Genomic DNA, 21,350 nt, shown 5'->3' on the forward strand with positions numbered 1-21,350 from the left:
ACTTTTATAAGCCAAAACAAAATACACTAAAGACAGTTACACTGAAGTTAGACACACTCATGTCCCCTTGATACTACTGAAGTACAGACATTGTGAATGTGTAGGCAAAAACGAAACTTTTGCATTGTAGAACTTCCAGGATCTTTCTGTTTGGGAACAAAAAGCAGGTAAAGGACAAAGGTATGTCTCAAACCTGAGTGCTCCTAAGGGTTACAGCCTCAGACTGGATGTCCCACATAATGTTGGCTTGGTGTTAAAATACAGAACACAGTATAGATATAAACCTAAATATGGCCTGACTAATCTAGGGGTTTGCAGGTACTTTGAAGCAGTGTGTAATCTTTGCCAAATAGCACCACAGGGGTTCTGTGAAAAAGTCAAATTTGCCTATCAAGTTCTGCCATTTATAAATAATTATATTTAAATATTTACTGCTTACTAAGACTTTTCAATGTTGGTGCTTATGGACTTGAACTTTGAACACATATTTTTGAAACCCTATTTTTATGTACATGCATTTTAATACTTCAAGGGGCTTTAATCCCTCTCCTGCACCTGAGGTACCCAGGGCAGAGTGAGGCTTTAACACTGCCATTTTAGATTACAGAAAGTTTTATGAAGTCATTGTGGCACTGAAAGAATGACACTGCAGCACTGCAGGTTAGTTCAGACAAGCAGCACCCTATAGCACATTCTGGGCCATGGTTTGAACAGCAATACAGCAGGGCACAGACACACCAGGGTCCTGACATACGGCTCTTTACAGACACTTTTGTGATTGCAGGGAACAGGCTCCTTCAGGAAGGGCTGCTCACACAGGCTGCCAGTCCCCACACACATGACCCTGGGTCTGCTGGAGATGGTATTTGCAAAAGAGCACTGCCAGCTCGCACCACACAGCTCTACAAACTAACTGCTCTGTGTCAGCGCAATCTGAGTGTGTGGAGCAGCCTCAGAGGGCTGTGTTTTCATGAGTAAATACTAATCTAGTTCCATGAAAGGATGCAACATCAGTCTGGTGAGCCAGAATATACGCAAAACTGGTTTATCTCTGAAAGATCAGTAGTGATGACACAGATTAACAGAATTATATCATGATATCAAATACTTTTTGCATCTACTAAGATTTACTCTTCAAGGGACAGAGCTAAAAAAAACCCACATCACAAGGTGTAATTTCAGGAAGCACAGAAAGTAAGCTTTTTGCTCTCTGATAAATATTAGCAGATCACTCAAATTAGTGAAGTTAAAAGTATAAGTTCTTCAGTCTTACAATTCCTTTGGTTTTGTTGAAAGACATCAGTACCTGTAGAACAACTTGACGATCTTCCCTTGCCAGCTTGCATATGCAGAAAGATCACAGCTCCCTCATGACTGACAATCAGCTAACACCTAAAGTCAACCTAATTTTTTTTTTCATACATTCTAATTGCAATTGTTTTATCTGGTGGTTTATAACAAATACAAAACAAAACAAAAAAAGAATAACACTAGAAAAATCTGCCTTATCACTGAAAGAGAGAAACCATTCCCAGTTATTTGAAACATTACAGATACTCCAGACACGTATGGAGACCCTCAGCAGAGCCAGGAAGCATCATTAACAAACAAAAACAATATGACATAATCATACACTTAATTGCTTGCCAGTGACAGGCTCAGCTTTGTTTGTACAACTGCTGAGGATCACACTGTTTGCATGTACTGATAAGCCACTCCAGGACCCACAATCACTCAATGACAACTGACAGAGTTATCTCAAAAGCAAAGTTACTACTATACTGTTTTAATTCATTATTTTTGAAAGATACTGTATCTTATAATTGTATGTATTTCTTAAAAAGAACCTCTGTGAATTAATTTGCTGGTCTGAAGGCAGTATGAGCTACTCTGCTTTTGAGAGCATTGTCCTTCACAAGTGTTGACTGTGGTCAAGTGACCTTTTGAGGAATTAAAAGTGACCTACTTCAATTCACAAGCCTTTTGGTCAGAGAACCTCAGTTCTGGGTATTATTTTGAGATTGTCTTCTGGTATGCTTCAGTAGAGATAGCATGTCCTAATTTTAGTCAGGGTATTAACAGAACCTTCCTCAGATCCTCATATTAACAGCACTAACCAAGCAGCAAAGACGTCATTTTCTTTTCCTTGAAAACAAATGAACTCACAGTTCTTACTAAAACCAAAATGAAGAAACTTTCAGAGTAACACTTATTACATCTCTCTAGCTTCTGTATGGCTCTGGAATAATCATTAATGTAGTGGCAGGCCTGTCACACAGCACAGCTGGTTTAGTTTACTGCTGCCTTGTTTGCATTAATGTTTATATTCAGGTTTTCACACCTGACAAAAAGCAAGTCAGAAGAATTTGAGGCAAAAGTTTCCTACAACAGTAAGAGATACAAGGACATAAATTTACCTACATGTAGGGTGTCATGCTTTTATCAGACTTCAAATTTTAACTGTGCTGTTTCTAATTGGGATAAACAAAACACAAGCATTTTGTTGAAGAGAGTTTCTCTTTCAATGTTGCATATAAACTTTTAAACATGTTCAGGGTGTTCACACCTGACCTGACTTTAACCAGCCAGTGCAAGGTTTGCTCAGTTCAGTGCCTTCAGCAAGAATGAGAATAAGGTCAACTATAATTCATGGGGAATACAAAAGCCAAGAAGGTGTCCAGAGACCGCTCTTTATGCTACACTTTAAGATAAAATAGGAATTTAACAATCAGTCTGAAATAGCTGAGCAAAGCAGTTTGAAAAACAAACGCTGAGGGTTAATGAGCAGAACAAATGAAATACTATCTATTTAAACTGTTATTAGCCACTAACAGCACAGATTGCAAATATAAAAATGTAAAGCTCTGAAAAACTGTTTCTGGTCTTTAAAGTGTATAGACAATACGTCACAAAGAAAAAGCCACTCAATACACATGTATGTATCCCAGAGTTAAACTTTAGAAATTGAATCAACTAATGAGAACAGACAGTGGCAGAACATTCCAACACAACTTTAAGCCCATTCATTGCAGTTATTTTTTATTTGCTTTAGGGAATTGTATTAATCTATTAATTTGTGATAGTATATCACTCAGATACCAAGTCATCCAGTGGCTTCAACTTTGTACCTCCTGAAGATAATCTTTAATTTACCTTCAGCCTTCCCTGCTGGGGCAACCATTCTGCCTTAAGTATGAGCTAATGCAGAAAAAGCACCACATAATCAGTATCTACCATAAAGGAGTAAAGGAGAGAAAGGAGTAAAGGAGATGAAATCAAAATTAACTAGATGCTCCAAAAGAACAATCATCACTATCCAGACATTGTGAAAGGTAGTTTTAAAAAGAAAAAGCAGTTTTTACAGCTCAAGGAAATGAATATAAAAGGAGGTTATATGACTCTTTAAAAAGTCTACCCCTGTTTACTCATATCCATTAAGTCCATGGAAAATAGTGATTATAAATAGCTCAGCATGCTCTATTCAATTTCTTTCTTCTCTGTGCTCACTAATTCAATACTAATTCTTTCTATTACATTTTGTCTCAGAAAACTAACAAAATCACAAGTTTCCTTGGTGGGGAGAGAGGGGAAGGAAGACAGGTTGTTGAAGAACTGCAAGCAAGTATGCCAGGAAACAAAAAGCAAATGCTGCAGATACACAAGAGATACCCAATAGAAGTGCAACTGTGAGAATATTGTTGCTGGAGAAAAGAGAGTTAATGTGGCACTTTGAGGGCTAAAGCGCGAGTGTGTGGCTTACAAGATCACATCTTTCCAAACCGCTACTCAAATTCAATTTCATCTCCTTATGCATAAACCGAAGTGTGTAGCATTTAATTTTAAAAGTAAATTTACAGGCATATTCTTGATATAAAAGAAAACTAGATTTTCTCTCCTTGGGTACTATTTGGGATGAAATTTGAGCTAGCAGGTTGGTATAGTGTGGGCAACTATAATATATGCTCAATGAGACCCTCAGAGCTCCTGAAAATTTTATTTTAACACTGGAAGCCTGATTTTAAAGACTAAAAATATTGCTTTCTGTAATTTAATTCAAGAGAACAATATGGCAGGGGTCACCTTTTAGGAGGGTGAACCTTCCATTTGAAGGTACAGAAAAGCTGTTCTAAATCTTAACTGCTAAGAACCAAAAGCAACTGGCAGCTGGATCAGAAGTGCTAACCAACTAGTCTCATTTGTACTTTTCTGTTGCCTCCAGTTTCTGATCATCTGTAGGGAACTGCAGGCATTCAGAGCTCAGAATGCACATTTTGAAGTAATTACAGAGAAGTTTAAGAGCAAGAAAAAGTAAAACTTCATTTTCTGAGGTGGTAAATGCTGGGAACAAGCATAACAGATAGCAAAATCATCAAATTATGGGTGCCCTTTAAAGCCTGTTGTTTATGGTGCATACTCCTCAGGCTTCATGGTTATACTCTTTCTACATGGCATTAATGTGCAAATAAAGATCAAGAGATCTCTCTCATTTTAAAAACTAGATTTGATTCAGACAGAATGAATTGGAATCAAAACCTACCCAAGACAGTCCTTTTTACATGCTGCAGTCACCACCTGTCCTGCCTTCAGAGACTGTTCCAGAGAAGAGCAAGCACTAGAAGACCTGGTTTGTTACTAGGTAGAAGCAGCAGCAATTTCAAACCACTGTCCACATCTAGAGCTTGGAAAACTCTGCTTTCCCCTGGCCTGTCTCCTCTTCTGACTGACACTAAAGTAATCAGTTACAAAAAGAGAAAAAAAACTTCACAAAAGTCTTATTGAGCATAGTAACCATGGACCTGACTCCGAGTGTGACTTTTCTGTGATGAATTAAGTCACACTTGCCCCAAGAGGTGGCAAGTTCACTGTACTTGAATTGCTATCACTGCAACTGTAGGGTTAAAAACCGGCATGACAGCTAACCTGTCTTTGAAAGTCCAGGGTTATTCTCAGAACCAACCAAGAAAAGTGTTTTTGTTAGAATTACAGAGTTTTAGCATTCCTATTTGTCAGTTATCTTCTCAAACACAGGTTTACCAAGCTGCACCATTTATGGTTTGATTTGTTTCTTTTCTACATGCCTTCTTTGCATTGTGTTAATACAAAGAGTTATAACTCAGGAATTTTGGTCATGAAGCTCAGCTCTGCAAAAAAAAAATTCAACATTCAGTGAGGAAGATTTTTCAGGCCCCAGTATGTAACAATTGTAAACCTTTGAGTCAGTTTCAAACAAGGGACCTTCAATAATGCTCCTCCAACCCCCCCGTAACAGCAATGTCGCCACAGCTTTCATTACAACTGTATTATCAGCATTTGCCTGTTCACAACCACAGACTTGTCTTGCACCTGTGTTAATGCAGAAACCTTTCCTCACCTTTAACGTGGCAGCCAAGCTGGCCATGTGTTCATTCAGAGTGCTCTCCGACTCCTTGTAAGTCAAGCAGGTGAACTGATATTCCTCTGGATCAAAGGCATCTGCTCCCTGCTGCTCCACGTCGTTAGCTACCCCATCATAATAATCCTCAATATCCCCAGGATCCTCATCCTCTTCCTCCTCCTCGCAATTAGGGTCATAATCCTCTTCATTGCTGTCAGAGCCCTGGCTGTTCATGTCCACGGACATCTTAATGCCCTGCCAAACTGCAGACCAGGGAAGCAAGCGCAGCTTCTTTTTTTTCCTCCAAACTTTATTGTTCTTTTGATTTCATCTGAGCTCTGTCTCCTAAGAGAGGAAAAACAATTTTTTCTGTGCCTAAGAAATTGTAAGAGGTGCCAAGTCAACAACAAGTAGGTGATCAAACAGCTAGGAACAGACCAACCCAACGGCCCAGTAAAGAGGATTCTTCTGTGCATGTCCCTGGTTTGGATCCACTGTGACTGTTGCACCTCCAAAGCCAAGGCTGCTCTTACAGGACAGGTCCAAATCCTTGGAGACTGGGTTATTACACTGCATCCTAGTCCCCAGTGCAGGCCCCGTGACTTCTGACATTTGGAAGCTGGCTGCATAACCTTCACTACAGATCTTCTCAGAGATAAAACTGAATTTATCACAAAGTTCTTTATCAACAGCCTGAAATGCTTAAGAACAGCATCCTAGCTATTTAATTAACAGGAAAAACACAAACCTCTTACCTATGACCACAGCAGCTAGAAAGGCAACCTGTGATATCCTGTACAACTTGTAATATTCTGAACAAATCCGTATTACTTCAGACCTACAGACATTAAGCGGGACTTAAGAAAATAAGACCAGCAAACAGATCTCTCACATGCACACAATTTAACAGTCTTCAATGCCATCTCAAAAGAAATTGTGAAAATAGTTCATCCCTTTAAATTGGTTCTAATGAATGTGATGTGGCTTGGGCCTTATATCTGAAGGGGCAAATAAAATTATTATTTATTGCCTTCCCAATATATATACTTATTACCTTTTGAATGTAGAAATTTATGCTCAGGTACTGACAGCTGTTGGAAGAAGAAGAACAGCTAACTTTTCTTGTTTTTTAAGATACTCATTTGTTTTGGAAAATTCACACATCTGATACTTATCTGAACTACAAATCTTCTGTTTGTGTAACGGAACCATATGAATTTGAGCTCTAAAAGATTCAGCAGTAAAGCATGAATCAACCTTGAATTATGGTCATCTCATATCTAGTCAAAAATTTCCATTTAACTGAATTATTTAGTTTAGAGAGACTATATTAAATACAGAAGAATTAAAACAATGCTGTAACCGAATTTTACATATAAAAACGTATTGAAATCAAAGCTCTATTTTCCACAAGCAGCACATATTCGGTTCCTTAAATACACTCCCATTCTGCATTACTATGTTGTCAGCTCTGCCACTCAAATATATTCCCTCAGTATTGCAATTTGTAGCTGCTGGGGAAGCCATAATCAAGCTTTGATAATCCTGACTTTACAGTACAGGAAATCTTAACCACAAATTTTAATTATTTTTCCTCAACTCTTGTTTTTTTTGGTTTGTTTGTTTTGGTTTGGTTTTTGGTTTTTTGTTTGGTTTTTTCTCCCTGTTTCCAGTCACCTGACCAGGCAGCAGAGAATAACCAGAAGAGATGGGATGTACAATTAATTTGAGGGGCTTCAGTGATTTCAGGAGATACAAACCTCCAGAGAGGCTGAAGACTAGTACCTAATTACATTACCTCCTGAATTCTGGTCTTCATTCCTTTCATTGCCTCTTGATTCCTTAGCTATCCACAGCACACGTAGCACACAAATAATTTATAGCACTGCTTTCCACAGGACTTCAGAGGAACAGACACACAGTCCCTCCATACTGGAAGGAGACAGATGTGAAATCTGATTTGGCAGACACAAGGCAAACCTTCATCCCTCCCTCTACCCTGCTTAGAGTCTGGGCTTAATCTGCATTGACACTGAGCTCTTGCATAAAAGAATGGATCTTTACCAGCTAAAACTTATATTTAAAGAATGACTTATTTGAGCCTCTAACCCCAGTGTGGACTATCAATAGCCCAGTGTGCAACAACTTTCTTTGTTCAGCCACCATAAAGCCTGATCAAGTTTCACAGGCCAGGGAACTTCTCAAACTCATTCAGATCATTCCACACTATAGAAGGAGAAAAAAAAAAAAGCAAAACCAGGAAACCAGGAGAACACTGGGTCCTCTGCTCTTCCAGCGCATGGCAAGTCACATTCAAGCAGTGAGATGTTTGTAGATATCCAGGTAGAATAATGGGCCTGCCCAGTACCTCCCAATTACACACCAGTCACTGGGGAGGGGGTGAGAGGAGTGCAGAGATGTCTCTCTGTGCCACTAGCACATTTTTGTGATCAGAGGAACTGTTTGCACAGGCAAATGGACATATGGATTTATCAAGCTGCAGGACTGGGTGACTTCTGTGACTCCTGTCCCAGCTTTCTAGGAAAGAGCTCATTTCCAGTATAACTGAACATCACACTGACACAAGTGAAGGGAGAAGAAGCACAAGGCACAGGCTCTGTGGACAAAGCAAAGGAGGGTACTAGGAAAACCAGGAACAACTCACCTATGTTCAGCCCAAAGCCCAAATCAAACACTTTGAATACACAGACAAGACAGCTACTACTTGATAGCACTAATTTTTAAGACATAAAGATGTTAAGTTCAAAAGACAGGGTCAAAAAAGCAAGGATTATTTAGATTAAATAATGACCATAACTCCCAAGACCAAATTATAAAATTTTAAACCATATTTAGATCACTTTCCTACTTAAGGGAGGATGATCTCCTCCTTTATCACCTTTATCCAAGATACTCCTGTATCTTCACTAACACTGATACAATTTAGTCAGCTCCCTTGCTCCAGTCTCTTGCAGGAACTCCTAAACACACCCACCCCTACACTCTGCTGTCTATCATCTCCAACCGTGTCCTTTCCCTGACTCCTGCTTTGCAACACAATTCTTAACAAGGTCTTTTGAAACAAAATGCCTTCCATAGTGCCACACATTATGTGATCCCACCTCATTCCTTGTCCCACTACATCACTTTTCTTATTTCCTGCCAACCCTTATTGGATTCCTCTAATAACTTTCCTCCAATTGGAGAATGCTCCTCCTATTTTTTTGTTGATATTTCATAACCCTTTCACACGTTTTTTTCTTCTTTCACCTCTTTATTTATCTGAAAAAGAGAACGTGCGACTTAAGTCTATCTCCTAGACTCCTTATCCACGTAACCTTTAAACTGGCTAACATTCTCCCTTTTCCCTCAAACTATCCATTAGCCTCAGCTCCATGCTGGCTATCGATGCTAATTGCATCTTCATCTATGTCACCCAAACCCATAATTCGTGGATCATCCCCAACTGCCTCCTCACATATGCAGGGCACACCTCACCGTTTCTTCTCCACTGTTTTTAGGTAGGAATTTTTTCATCCAAGACAGAGAAACCAGAAGACGCCCTATTCTTTTCACCACAGACGACCCTGTAGGAACCTCTTTCCAGCTGTATCACGCTCCCCCGGGAACACACCAGCTTGCCTTCCTCTTGCCTGCCTTGGTTCACACTATCACGGCTGCCTTATCTTTCCCACTTTCCCAACTCATCTGATCCATTTCACTCCTGCCCTTTCTAACCTATCGTCGCTTTTAACAAGTTGTTTTACGGATAGCTACGTATTCCACAGCACCTCTGGCTTCGGGCAGAGCGGTACCCATCGCATTTAAATTACCTCGGGTCCATTCTTTTGGAATGCGTGAGACCAGCGCTTGCGCTTGTCCCGCACAGCCAGAGCGCCGCAGATTTGTGGGAGGGCGGAGCAGGAACACCGCGGGAGAGAAGCCGTGCGGGGAAAGCCCGGGCGGCGGCAGGGCGAGGAGGGGCCCCCGCACGGCCGCCTGGAGCCCGAGAGCTTCGGGCTGCGGCTTCTGCCGGGGCGTAGCACCGAGCTCAGCACCGGGCACGGACAAGCGGCCCCGCATCCCCCCCGCCGGTCTCGCCCCAGTCCCAGCAGGGCCCCACCGAGACCCCCAGCACAGCACGGCCGGGCCCCGCACTTACCGGGCGGGCAGGCGGGCGGCAAGAACAGCGCCCCGAGCTCCTCCTGCGCGCCGGAACCGCCGGGCCCGGTGCGTCACCTCCGCCGGGCGGGGCGGGGCCGGGCCGGGCCACGGCGCTGGAGCGGGGGGAACGGCTGAACCACTGCGGATGTGCGGGGGGAAGCGGCCCCCCGCTCCCAGGAGCGGCCCCCGGGCCGGCCTCGACCGGTGACAGCACCCAGTGGCCGCGCGCGGTGGCAGCGCCGGGAGCGGCCCCTCGCACCGCCGCGGTCCCGGCCCGCCCCGCGCCCGCCTCCCGGCGTGCCCCGCACTGGGCTAAAGGTCGCGGCGCGGAGGGGGCGGCATTGGCTCGGCAGGGACGCAGCGCCCCGACCCCGGTTCTCACCCGCCGCCGTCATGGCGAAGCAGCCGCAGCCCATCAGCCCTTTGAAGAACTTCTTCGCTGGCGGTTTCGGGGGCGTCTGCCTGGTGTTCGTGGGGCACCCGCTGGACACCATCAAGGTGAGGTAGCGCGGGACGGCCCGGGACAAGGGGGGCGGCCGGTACTCGGTGCGGGACACTGGAGGGTGGACTACAGCTCCCGGCAGGAACTGCGCGGGAGCGGCGCGGGTCCCGGCGGGCGCCATGGCAGAACTACAGCTCCCGGCAGGAACTGCGCGGGAGGCGGGGCTTCCGGTATGCGCCGCGAGTAGGCTGCCTGGCTCCCTGAAGTGCTGTAGGGCGCCCCCTGGCGGTGCGGCGGCCGGGCGTCTCGCAGTCCTGGTTTATCGTGAAAAATCGGGAAAAGAGCGTCCGTGCTCCCGGTGGAGTAGCGAGCTGGGATGCGCCCGCCAGCCCCGTCCCTCGGCGGGACCCTGTGCCCCTGCGCCACGGGGAGGCCAGGAGTGACCCTGTAGGGTCCAGGGAGCTGGGGTCGTCATCCGGACGTCATCGCAGCAATTAATTAGTTAAATATATAAACTACTCATTACATTAAAAATCAACCCCTTCCCTTCTGCAAAGGGCTAAAATGATGTCAGTGTTTCTATCAATATCTTCAGGTCCGGTCACAAAACATGCTCCATAACAGCTGGCGGTGTTCTGTCAATCAAAGTTTAGATTGTAATATTTAATAAAATAATGTTTTCCTCTCCCTCTTACTAGGTCAGACTGCAAACCCAGCCTAAGCCACAGCCTGGCCAGGCCCCTCTCTATTCTGGGACCTTTGACTGCTTCAGAAAGACTCTTGTTGGAGAGGTACTGTGACACCTGCCACATCTACCAGTTGTTTCTGTACATTGTAGGAATGGAACCATGTGCCCCCCAGAGACCATACAATTCCTGGGTTATCGGTTTAATTGATTCTAATTAACATTTGTAAGCAGATTACAAAGCTTGGGGAATACTTAGCATGCACATGCTCTGGGTTCATGTATCTTTGTTTTGCTAAGAAATGTTTTTGATTCAAAATGGCATGATATTAATGTCTGAAGTTATAGACTGGAGTGGATGTTGGCAGTTGTTTTTTGGCCTTGTAGTTAGTGAAATTTTGCTGGTATTTGGAGTCATCTCTGGAAATTCTAAAACGGATAATAACTTTTGTTGATACAAGCAGTACTTTTACTTTCTTCTGTAAGGTGTTATGCCACCTATAAGAGGGCAGAGGATCTTTAATTTATAGATTTTTTTCTCCCAGAGTGTCAATTATAGTAGTTGTTCAACCTTCTCTAGAAGGTGGACAGTGTCTTTTACTCCTGAATCATCATGATCATGTTGTTGAGCTAGTCTGTTTTGTTTTTAGAAAAGCACACAGCCTTGTTTTAAAGTCTTTAATTAAAAGAGAGTCCAGTTTTGTGCTTTTAAAGTTTTCTCAGCAGCTAGTTACCATTTGGAAATAATGGTTGTAAAACCCAACTGTTTATCTGCTTGCCTGAAGTCTCATTTCTAGCTGCTGGATCTTGTTAGGTAACTCCCTGTTGAATGAAAGATCTGCCTCAAATCTGAAATCTACTTCCAATGTGGTATTAACAAGTTGTTATATAAGCAAAGCAAATCTTGCTCCCCTGGTCTCTCCCACAAAAGACTGGAATGCTGTGCCAGCTCTGAATCCCTGGCAGTTTTTAACACCCCTGCTGCAGCACGGACGTCAGAGCTGAGCCATAATAATAGCCTTGTGATGGGAAGTTCAAAAGCAGTGCTGCTTCTCTACTCCTACTCAATACTCATCCGTTTCTGTAAGGAAAACTACTAAACCTCTCTGCCAAGGCCTTTTGCTTCCCAATGCTCATGGGGAGGTTGAGCAGCAGTGGTTAATCTCACAGCCAGGTGTAATTTCATGGCAGAGCCAGTTGTGCCTGTAAGACTTCAGTATGTTCTGGGATGCACTGGTTTATTGGGGCAGGGGGAAGAAGGGGGTGCAGAGACCAGCAAATATTTAATTGATGTGTCTAGCCTCTAGGAAGCTCTCCTTTTTACTGGAAAAAGTTTTTGTTGGAAAAAGTTCAGTTTAAAGGCAAGAGAAATGAAATAAACACAGCTGCTGGGGTATGCATTAAAGCTTTTTCATATGTGTAGTGTATGAAAAGAAATATCAGGAATGTATAAAACATCAGGAATGTGATGTTGTGTGGGGAAAAAGTTTGGATTTAGGGTAGGAAACAAAAAATAATTTGCTCTTGAACCTTTTCCAAAGTGAATTCATGTGGGGAGTGAAGGCATTCCAGTTGCTCTCCCTGGCTCTTCCTTTAGTTAAAGAGTGAATTAGTTTCAGCATTCTTAGGTTCAGTGTCAAGATTTTACACTACTGGATTTGACAAGTTACCAATAAATCACAGGTGCATTTCTGTGTGTAGGCTCAGAGTGTTCTTTCTTGACATAATCTATTAAGGCTCTTACTCACATGGCTTTTAACTTCACTTGCTCATACTTGAGATGTACATGCAAGTGATGGGTATTGTTACAGAACGGTATCAGTGGTGCCAGTGTTTCCCAGGAAGGATAACTTTCCCCTGCAGCAGTCCCTGAGCCTCAGCTAAACATGTATAACTGCAAATAAACAACAAACCCTTTTATTCCTCTGATCAATTTGACTGTTAGATGTATCCTATCCTGGATTGTTGCCTTTCTCTTCTCAACAAGTTGAAATGTGTGCAAAGTTTATGCAAAGCCAAGTAATTCCTGTGATAATGTTCTTGCAGGGAGTCCGAGGCTTATATAGAGGAATGGCAGCTCCTATCATCGGAGTGACACCCATGTTTGCTGTGTGCTTCTTTGGATTTGGCTTGGGAAAAAGACTCCAGCAGAGAAAACCTGACGATGTTTTGACGTGAGTTCCTGGTTAATCAGACGGTTGGGAAAGGCATCCTGAGGCTCTTACTGCATTGTCACACGTTGAGTTGTGGTGTAAATTTGTGTCTTCTCCTAGGTTATAAATATAGTTCTGAAAAATAAAATACTCATGTTTTAATGCTTCTGGAAGCGTGGGACTGATAGCACAGGTTAAAAAGAGACGTTGTGTGGGCAGGTGCGATGCAATTCCCTTTCTACGCAAGAAGGAGCCATTAAGGAACAATTCCGGTTTAGATGAGTACAGTGAGAGTTATGTAATGATTGCCTGCCAACACTCTTGCTGTTAACAGAAACTATGGGAACAATAAATTCATGGTCAAGCAGTCTTGACAACATTCACAGCCCTGATTCTCTTTTCCCTGTTAGTTATGAATCTTCATGTGTCCCTTCATTAGGATATGAAAACAGCTAAAAAAATGTTCTGTTGTTATTTCTGAAAAGAGGTATTTTTGAGCAGCCCTCCTCTCAGGCATGTTTGACCTTCAGAAACAGCAATAGGAAGCTGAGAAAACTTGATGGGACTTTCTACAAGCCAGCCTGTGCATGAAGAAAGCCCCCCACCCATAAAGTACTGCAGTGGCTTTGCCGAGCTGTGATTTACAGGGATCTGATCTGCAGGGACTGGGCAGTAGCTCAGCAACATTTTATTCCATTATTTTTGTGCTAGGTAGGAGCTCTGTCAGCAAGTAGGAGCCCATCGTATGGAGCCAGCTGTTGTGGGGTGTTTTGGTTTCTGTTGGAGCCTTCCCTGCACAGGGCTGGTGTGAGCACACCTGGCCCTGCAATACAAGCCACTGCCAACACGGCTCCCATTGCTCGGAGGGAAGCAGTGAGGTGCTGGGGAACTGCTCACATGCCCTCTGTTATACCATGGCAGTGTCCTCACACAGGCAAGACTGAAGGGAAAGGCCAGGGGAACAGTAGAGACTGAACAACAAATGCACCATTTACTTATTCCCAGCAGCCTGATCACCTCAGTGCCTTGTGTTTTATACACATGGTACCAAGAGGAAGTTTTAAAGAGCAAGCTGGAGAAGGACAACGTAGTTTTTTTGAGTCTTTATGTAGAATTCCTTTCAAGAAAAGCAGTGGAAAAGAACAAATAGTGTATGTACTGTGACTGTGCTCAGCTGTGCTGTTCTGTGGGTGCAGACCTGACACAGTGAAGGTACAGTGGGCTTGGGATATGAGACCCAAAAATAAAGATCAGACTCCTAGTGCTGTGGTTTTGGGCCTAGAGGCAAGCCATGCTGATTTTGAAGGGAAGTTGTAGAAAGAAGAAGATGGAGAGAAACCTGAGGAGCCCATCCTGCCTTTTCTGGGGCTGAATAATCCCAAGGTGAGCTGAAAACCTCAAAACCTAGTTTGAGTAGGAGGTGCATGTGGAGTGGCGAGGGAGGTCTGAATGGTCTGGAAGATATAATGGGAATTTGAGTAGAGAAAGCTGTAAGAAGTGGAATAGAATGCCATCTCTTGGGCAAGTGGAGAGAAGTGGAAGGTGTGGAATTTACTTGAATTGAGATGTTACGTCATCTTACTAGGGGAAGTAGCAGGAGGCTGGATGTAAATATAGTTTTGTGATGGAGAAACTCGTTTAAGGGATTTTTGTCATGGAGACTTTGCCACGTGAAAGCAGGTGCAGAATGTTTGGGATCATGGCAGGTTGGTACGACAGACTCAGCTTTGGCAGAGAGTGAAGGAGTGAGAGGTTATGGAAAGGAGGCTTCTGGCTGCACCAGGAGGAATATGTGTGGAATCTGGGGTCACTGAGGAGAGTATGGGAAGAATGGAGGAGGAAGAGATTTGGGAATGAAAATGAATGGGGAATGCTATAGCAAAAAATGCAAGTAGATGGAATATTAGCAAATAGAATGGATATGAAGAGCTGAGTTGTGGTTGCTGTAGGAACCAGTGCTTTGAGTCCCAGAGGTCTTAAATGTTTAGCTCTGCACTGACAAGGCACTTCTGCACTGATAAAAGCAGTGGATGCATTTCAAGTTCCACTGCCATGTTCATGTGGAACAGCACCATCTGGTGATGCAGGGGTCTTTCTGCCCTTCGTTTCCTGTGTGCTGTGTTGTGTTAGGGTCTTTTCTGTTTCCTTGGGGCAGATATCCTCAGCTGTTTGCTGCTGGCATGTTGTCAGGAGTGTTCACAACAGTAATCATGGCTCCAGGAGAGAGAATCAAGTGCCTTTTACAGGTAAGGCATTGGATGGTGGTGATGGGAATTTAATTTTAGGGGTCTTGTCTTTCCATAGCAGGAATTTCTTTGGTTAGTGCATTTACTCTGTTCTGTTTTTTGACAGGACTGAGACAACTGTCATTTTATGCAGCTGTGTCACGAAGAAGCATTAAACAAACTCACCATGACAGTATGAGTACACACAGCATTAATTGCTCTATTCTTTTTACACAGCTCAAGCCTTATGCTATGGGACAATATATGAGGCATCCATGGATGCCTCAGTCTACTTCAAAGTATGGAAAAGTCAATTTTTTCTGAATGAAACTTTTCATTAAAAAAAAAAAAAGTGTAAACATGCTAGATCATGAGATTCTTTCTGGTGTAAGGAAGTTCTGTTACCTTGACAGCTCCTCATGCAGAGCTAAGGAATGCACTTCAGAACAGTGTTCTGACATTTGTGTGGCTGTTAGCTCTGCACCTCCTGCAGGAGTTTTAAAGTATTGTTGGAAAATGTAAACCTGAACAAATGAAATACCATCTTTAACAGGTGTGGGAAGCTCTGCTTGTTTCAGACTGTGTTGAACTCTTAATACGGTGATGGGTGGTCACATGTTAGTTCTGACAGACAGGATATTATCATGGGAGCTTTTATACACATACAAATGGTTTGAATTTCACTGAACTCTTTGAGGACTACTTTTGTCTGGAATTACCTAAGTGACTCGAATTGTTTCAAACTTACACTGTGGAAAAATAAAGGAGAATCTGTCCCTTGCATGAAACGGTAACCACAGCCTCAGCTTCAGTGTGAGAGCTGCTTGAGGAAATGAGGCAGAGGTTCCCTAGGCAAGAGCATGTGCTCCTTCCTCTCTAAAAACACATGTGAAGCTTTCTAACCCTTGACTGAACGATTCTGCATTGACCAGAAACCTTCACTCGTCACAAACTCTCACTTTAATCCTGCAGATCCAGGCAGCTACAGGTGAAACCAAGTACAGTGGCTCCCTGGACTGTGCCAAGCAGCTGTACCGCGAGGCCGGGATCCGGGGCGTGTACAAGGGAACGGTGCTGACCCTCATGAGAGGTAAGGGACAGTCCTGGTCCCTGCTGGGGCAGGGGGACTGTAGGATAAGAAACCAGACACAGTATGGGAGATCTCACAGTCCCTTTAGCCAATTGGAGGGGCTGTGTCACCCATTTTCTTTCTTTCTTTTTTTTTTTTTCTTTCAGTCTGCAGCGCTACTCCAGTGCCTCAAAGGGCCTGAGAAATAAACATGAGATTCTCAGTGAGTGAGGAAGAGATTAGATGACAAGGATCAGAGGGATATAGGAAGTAATTAAGATCTGAGGAGCCAAGAGGAATGAGAGACTTCAGGAGAGGAGCAGAGAGAACAAAGAGAAGAGAAAAATACAGAAGTGGGCTTTTTTAAAAAATTATTTTCTTCTTTTTTTCTTTTTTTTCTCCTTGAGAGAAGGATTGTGCCTATCTGTGACTGTTTTAAAATACGTGGTGGCAGCAGTTATGCTTTCTACCCTTTTGAGTCTGGGTTATTTTGGACTGGGATGTCATGACCCCTCTCTCAAATACAACAACAACTAACAGACCCAGAACCCTTTATGTATTTTAGTAATTCCCCTTTGAAAAACTGAGATTTCTGTATTTTGTTACTTCAGTTTAGGAATTTGTTCTATCCTCTGCTTCTCACACAAGTGTAGCAGCCTGCAGTGTAATTCTGGCAGTGTCCCTAGATAGGGGCTGGTTCTTTAGTTTAGGTATGGGATAAGAATAGGCTGTGGGAACAGCTTTAAAAAACACAGAAAAAATCCCCAAATAGAATCATTAGAATGAATAGTGTGTAAAATTCATGAAGTTCCTGTGCTGCTGTGATGTGCTATGCAGAAATTTGGACAGTTTAGAGCTGTCTCATCATTAGTGTAATGCAACCAGATTACAGTCTGGTTTGAAAGGCTGCTGACAGAAAAGTTATTTTCTCAGTTCTTGCCTTTAGCACCTGCTCTCCATGGGAAAGTTCAGACTCCTCTCTCTAAGGCAGCAGAAGATTTTTATTTTGTTTGTAGAAGAGGTTCAGAAAAGGAATCTGTATGTACTTAGTGGTGTTGCTGAGCTGGCATGGAGCTGGTGTGTCTCTGTGCTTCCTTTGGTTTCCCACCCCTCACAGCCTTTGTTGTTTACCCACCAGACGTCCCAGCCAGTGGAATGTACTTCATGACGTACGAGTGGTTGAAGAACATTCTGACCCCTGAAGGAAAGAGGTCAGTGAAATCTCACAGTCATCACTTTCTGGACTTCCCAGACACTGCTGATTAATCTCCCCAGTTACAAAGAGATTTAGAGCAGTATCATCAAAACAAATTAAAAAAAAAAAGAAAAATGGTTGCTCATTGAGTTGGGCTGACTTGCTCTGGGGTTAACTGACAATTACAACAATATTCTGAGTTTCTCTCAGATTCCAGTTTGGGCCAAGTAAGGAATACTGAAAGGAGGACTTCACTTTCAACCCTCTATGTGCATAACATGCTAAGGGGTTTTTTTGATTTTTTTGTGGAGGTTTGGTTGGTTTGTTGGTTTGGTTTTTGTTTTTTTTCACAGAGCATGTATGTGTGTGCTGCTGAATAAAAAGATTTGAATCTTTAGGATGGAGTTGGTCCATCTTGGAAAGGTTGCTCAGATACTGCACTCTCATATCACTCAGATACTGTCTGCAGCATTGTGCTGCCTTCTGGCTGTCAGCCAGGCTAACTTTTTGATCGTCACATTGGTCAAAACAATGAGTTTGACTTTTTTTTTTTCTTTTAAAATATTTTTTTTCACTTTTTCCTCCCACCCCACTCTGATCCTGCCACAGTGTGAGTGACCTCAGTGTGCCTAGGATCCTCTTTGCTGGGGGCCTGGCTGGGATCTTCAACTGGGCAGTTGCCATTCCACCAGACGTGCTGAAATCACGTTTCCAGACTGGTGAGTTGCATTCCAGTGTGTCACTCAGTGTGGTGCTCCTGGGAATGAGCTGGGCACTGATGGAAGATGCCTTCTGGGAGGCAGCATGTCTTGAATGCTGCTCGAGACAAGTGCATGAAAAACCCAAGGGTGTTCCTAGCATTCCAGTTGGTTTCCTCATAAATTTGTGGCGCATTGGGCTGCACAGCTCTGTTTCTGCCTCCTTGATAATATAATGATCCTGACTTGAGATACCTGATTTGAAACCTAAGCATAGAACTCATAATAATAGAATTGTCATAGCTGTTTTGTTACAAATGTAATTCTTTGAGATGTTTTATTATTTCACTTCAGATTTATTATTTCACTTCAGACATAATTGTATAAATTGTAGCCTATCTGCAGTTTATAGTAACAGGGTGTGACTTGCTGAGAGCATTGCTTTCAAGCTGGCAGCTCTGCTCTTTAATGTCTGTGGCCTAATTACAGTTAGGATGGGCCCAGGTCTTGTGCTTCAACAGAGTTTGACAGGTTTTCCCTTGGTTTCTCTGCCAGTCCTGCCAACGAATAATTTTGTTAAGGCTCCCCATTGTCTCTGTGAACTCAATTCTCCACTGGACAGTGACCATTTTTCTTGAGTCACAAATTATGATAATCAGTGAAGGAAACCTCATTTCTTTTTCTCTGAGCAATGGCTTCTGTAGTTGTTAGTACCATACCAAGGGCTGTGGGGTGAAACACATCACAGTTTTGATCCTGTTCCACTGAGCCAGTCCCCAGTGCTGCTGTGTGGATGACGTAGGCTCAAGGTGGTTCTGTTTAGCTGGGCTGATCTGTGGATTACCTCTTCAGAGGGCTGGCAGAGGCAATATTTCCCAGGGCAGTGTCAGGAGAAGGAAGAAATTGTTTTTTGAGTAGAGTAGCTTTTAAAAAACACCTCAGCATATCCATGTAACATCAGCATTAGAACATCCTGTGCTTTTCATTTGAAGTCTGTTGCTGTTCTTCGCTGGGGCATGTGATCATTTTCTTATTAAACAGCTTCATCAGTTTTTATATCTGACATTTCTATCACCTACGTGCAGCTCTTTGGAGAACTGTGATCAGCAGTGCAAGTAAAAGCTCAGACTTCCAACCCTGACAAAAGTTATTCTCCTTTCTTCCCTGCCTGCAATGACTTGATGATGTAAATTCTTTGGTCATGGTGAGCACCTAACTCCTGTTCAATGAGCCTTTACTGAGCTGTCTTCTTTGTTTGCTGTAGCAGTGAGAACCTGTTGAAAATCCTGGGCTGTTACATATGGCACATCCTTCAGCCCTTGTCACTGCCACACATTTGGGCTAATGCTTTGTGGATCCCTTTCAGCTCCTGCAGGAAAATACCCAAATGGCTTTAGAGATGTGCTGAGGGAACTCATCAGAGAGGAAGGAGTTGCATCTCTGTACAAGGGGTTCACAGCTGTGATGATCAGGGCCTTTCCTGCTAACGCGGTGAGTACGTTGTGATTCCGGATGGGTTTTGGGGACATGGCCACACTCAGTGAGTGTTTGCAGTCTGGAGGGGACACAACTACCTGTTTATTCTTGTACCATTTCAGTGAGGTTCTTGTCACTGCAGGTACTTTTGACTGTTGGTGTCCAGATTCTAAAATGGTACTTTAGGAGCAACAAGTAAATCTTTCTTCAAAGCTTTGCATGAAAGCTCTTTGTTGGCTTTCTCTGATAGTTTTTATCTACTGGTTGTACATTCAGCTGTAGAAGAAGGAATGAGTTCCCCTTCACTTCCCCTTCAATAAATAAGGAGCCTAACAGAGCCTAAGTTCAGCTTTTGTGTGGAGGGATACAGTAGAATTCTTGCCTCTGGTTCAAGACTTTTTATGTCCTCTTCCTCCTTTCATGTAAACCACGTTAGGTTTTCATAGTGCAGCCTTGTTTGAAACAGATTTTTAGAATCCTTATTTGTTCTGTGCTCTCTTTTTCCAGGCATGTTTTCTTGGTTTTGAAGTTGCTATGAAGTTTCTTAACTGGGTTGCACCTGGTCTATGAAGACTAGGAAGCCTGGAAACTAGAGAGAAGGAAGAGAGTCTGCCTCAAAGGAATAAATGAATTATCACTTAATATTTCAGGAATGATTGTTTGCCTAATACCTTTCTGCCTTTCTCACATTCTTTAGGTGGTGCTATATGCCAGTCAGAAATGTAAGCTGTAACTGTGACAGAGTTGGTGAGGAGTTAGGGGTGACAAATCTTCTGAGCCAACCATAGCAGTGACACTGCTAACACACAACTGTCACTATCACGTGTGCTACCTTAAGTACTTCCTCATGGAAGAAGGGGACACATCTTAAAATGTAATTCTTTATTTACTGAAGAAACATGTAGCTATTAATGCTGAAAAACTTCCTTAAAATATTTTTTTGGCAGCATGTACTTAACTCTCAGGGCATAAGTCAGCAGCTGCACATGGTTGTGTCTGCAAGAATTGTCAGACAATGTTCTCATCCTGTAGTTTTTCAGTTGTGGCTGTTTCTGTGTTAACACTGGTTTTAATCTCCTGTGCATGTACAGCAGAAAACACAACTCAGCAGGGGTGGCCAGAGCTATGTCTCAGTGGGTTGAGGGGTGTTGCAAGTACCATATCAGGTCTTGCACACTCATCTTTTCTGTGGAACTAGGACACAAAATGCATTATGTTTAACATTTGTGCTAAGCTTTACTGAGGGAGCCAGTGGGGAAATGTGTTTGGTTAACCTGAACTTTTCTCTCAAATCCTTTCTGTCCCACTGAAAAGAGCCCAAATGTGATTTCAGAATTACAGCACAGCTCGTAGCAATCTGTGATATATTTGATTCATCAAATACTATGTCCTGGGATTCAATCCCTGACACTGATGTGAGAAAATTTAACAGCACTTCCAAGAACTGAATTTCTCTGACATGAGGGGGACACATAAAGAGGACACTGGCTCCGCAGTCTTGTCTAATTTTATTCTTTCTCCTGTTTCTTGGTTTTCTCTTACTATTATTGAACATAATCACATTTTCATTTGAGAAGTGACTAATACTGAGAAGCAAAAAGCAAATTTTGTTTGTGATGCAGTGTTACTGGAACTCAATAAAATGAGGTGCTGCTTGGCTAGAATGTGTGCCTTGGTTCATTTACTTTTTGCATGGTCATGCATGCTTAGTTTTGCAAAAATTTTCCAGTTCTTAATTCTGAGATTGACTGGGAGATAAACTGTGCTGTGATGTCTTTGCTAATCCCTTGCTTTTTAGCTTTTCAATTTCTGATATGAGCTGTGGAAGGGAATATTCTGCACTTGGCACGTTTGTCATAAAAGTCCTTT

The 21,350-nt window shown here is 42.9% G+C and overlaps 2 protein-coding genes across 5 annotated transcripts in view; one reads left to right on the plus strand and one right to left on the minus strand.

The window, feature by feature from the left end:
- ARIH2 (ariadne RBR E3 ubiquitin protein ligase 2) overlaps positions 1–10,059 on the minus strand; it is a 33,353-nt gene extending 23,294 nt beyond the window's left edge. Inside the window, exons 1-2 of one of the 4 annotated variants that reach the window (XM_014251633.2) lie at positions 9,921–10,059; positions 5,372–5,719 (exon numbers count right to left, since the gene is read on the minus strand). In XM_014251633.2, coding sequence (XP_014107108.1) covers positions 5,372–5,620 — 249 coding nt within the window. In that variant the 5' untranslated portion in view covers positions 5,621–5,719; positions 9,921–10,059. Of the gene's footprint in view, positions 1–5,371; positions 5,720–9,207; positions 9,300–9,536; positions 9,665–9,920 lie in introns of those variants that run through there. The other 3 variants (XM_005522032.3, XM_014251634.2, XM_088062072.1) reach the window with 3 other exon arrangements.
- On the plus strand, positions 9,907–21,145 carry SLC25A20 (solute carrier family 25 member 20). Its single transcript, XM_005522031.3, has 9 exons — positions 9,907–10,036; positions 10,679–10,771; positions 12,712–12,839; positions 14,974–15,064; positions 16,016–16,133; positions 17,251–17,323; positions 17,917–18,026; positions 19,372–19,496; positions 19,989–21,145. The coding sequence occupies exons 1-9, from the start codon at positions 9,932–9,934 to the stop codon at positions 20,049–20,051; spliced, it is 906 nt and encodes a 301-aa protein (XP_005522088.1). The 5' UTR covers positions 9,907–9,931; the 3' UTR covers positions 20,052–21,145.
- Positions 21,146–21,350: the final 205 nt, after the last annotated feature.

This window comes from Pseudopodoces humilis, chromosome 13 (assembly GCF_049639895.1).
Source record: "Pseudopodoces humilis isolate 2021_Gansu_Grassland_sample_001 chromosome 13, ASM4963989v1, whole genome shotgun sequence".
Taxonomy (NCBI): Eukaryota; Metazoa; Chordata; class Aves; order Passeriformes; family Paridae; genus Pseudopodoces; species Pseudopodoces humilis.

Excerpts from the sequence above, each read along its gene's own strand:
- SLC25A20 (XM_005522031.3), top strand. The coding sequence starts at position 9,932 with ATGGCGAAGCAGCCGCAGCCCATCAGCCCTTTGAAGAACTTCTTCGCT. Across the intron at positions 18,027-19,371 it reads GAAATCACGTTTCCAGACTG|CTCCTGCAGGAAAATACCCA; the intron begins GTGAGTTGCATT and ends GATCCCTTTCAG. Across the intron at positions 19,497-19,988 it reads GGGCCTTTCCTGCTAACGCG|GCATGTTTTCTTGGTTTTGA; the intron begins GTGAGTACGTTG and ends CTCTTTTTCCAG.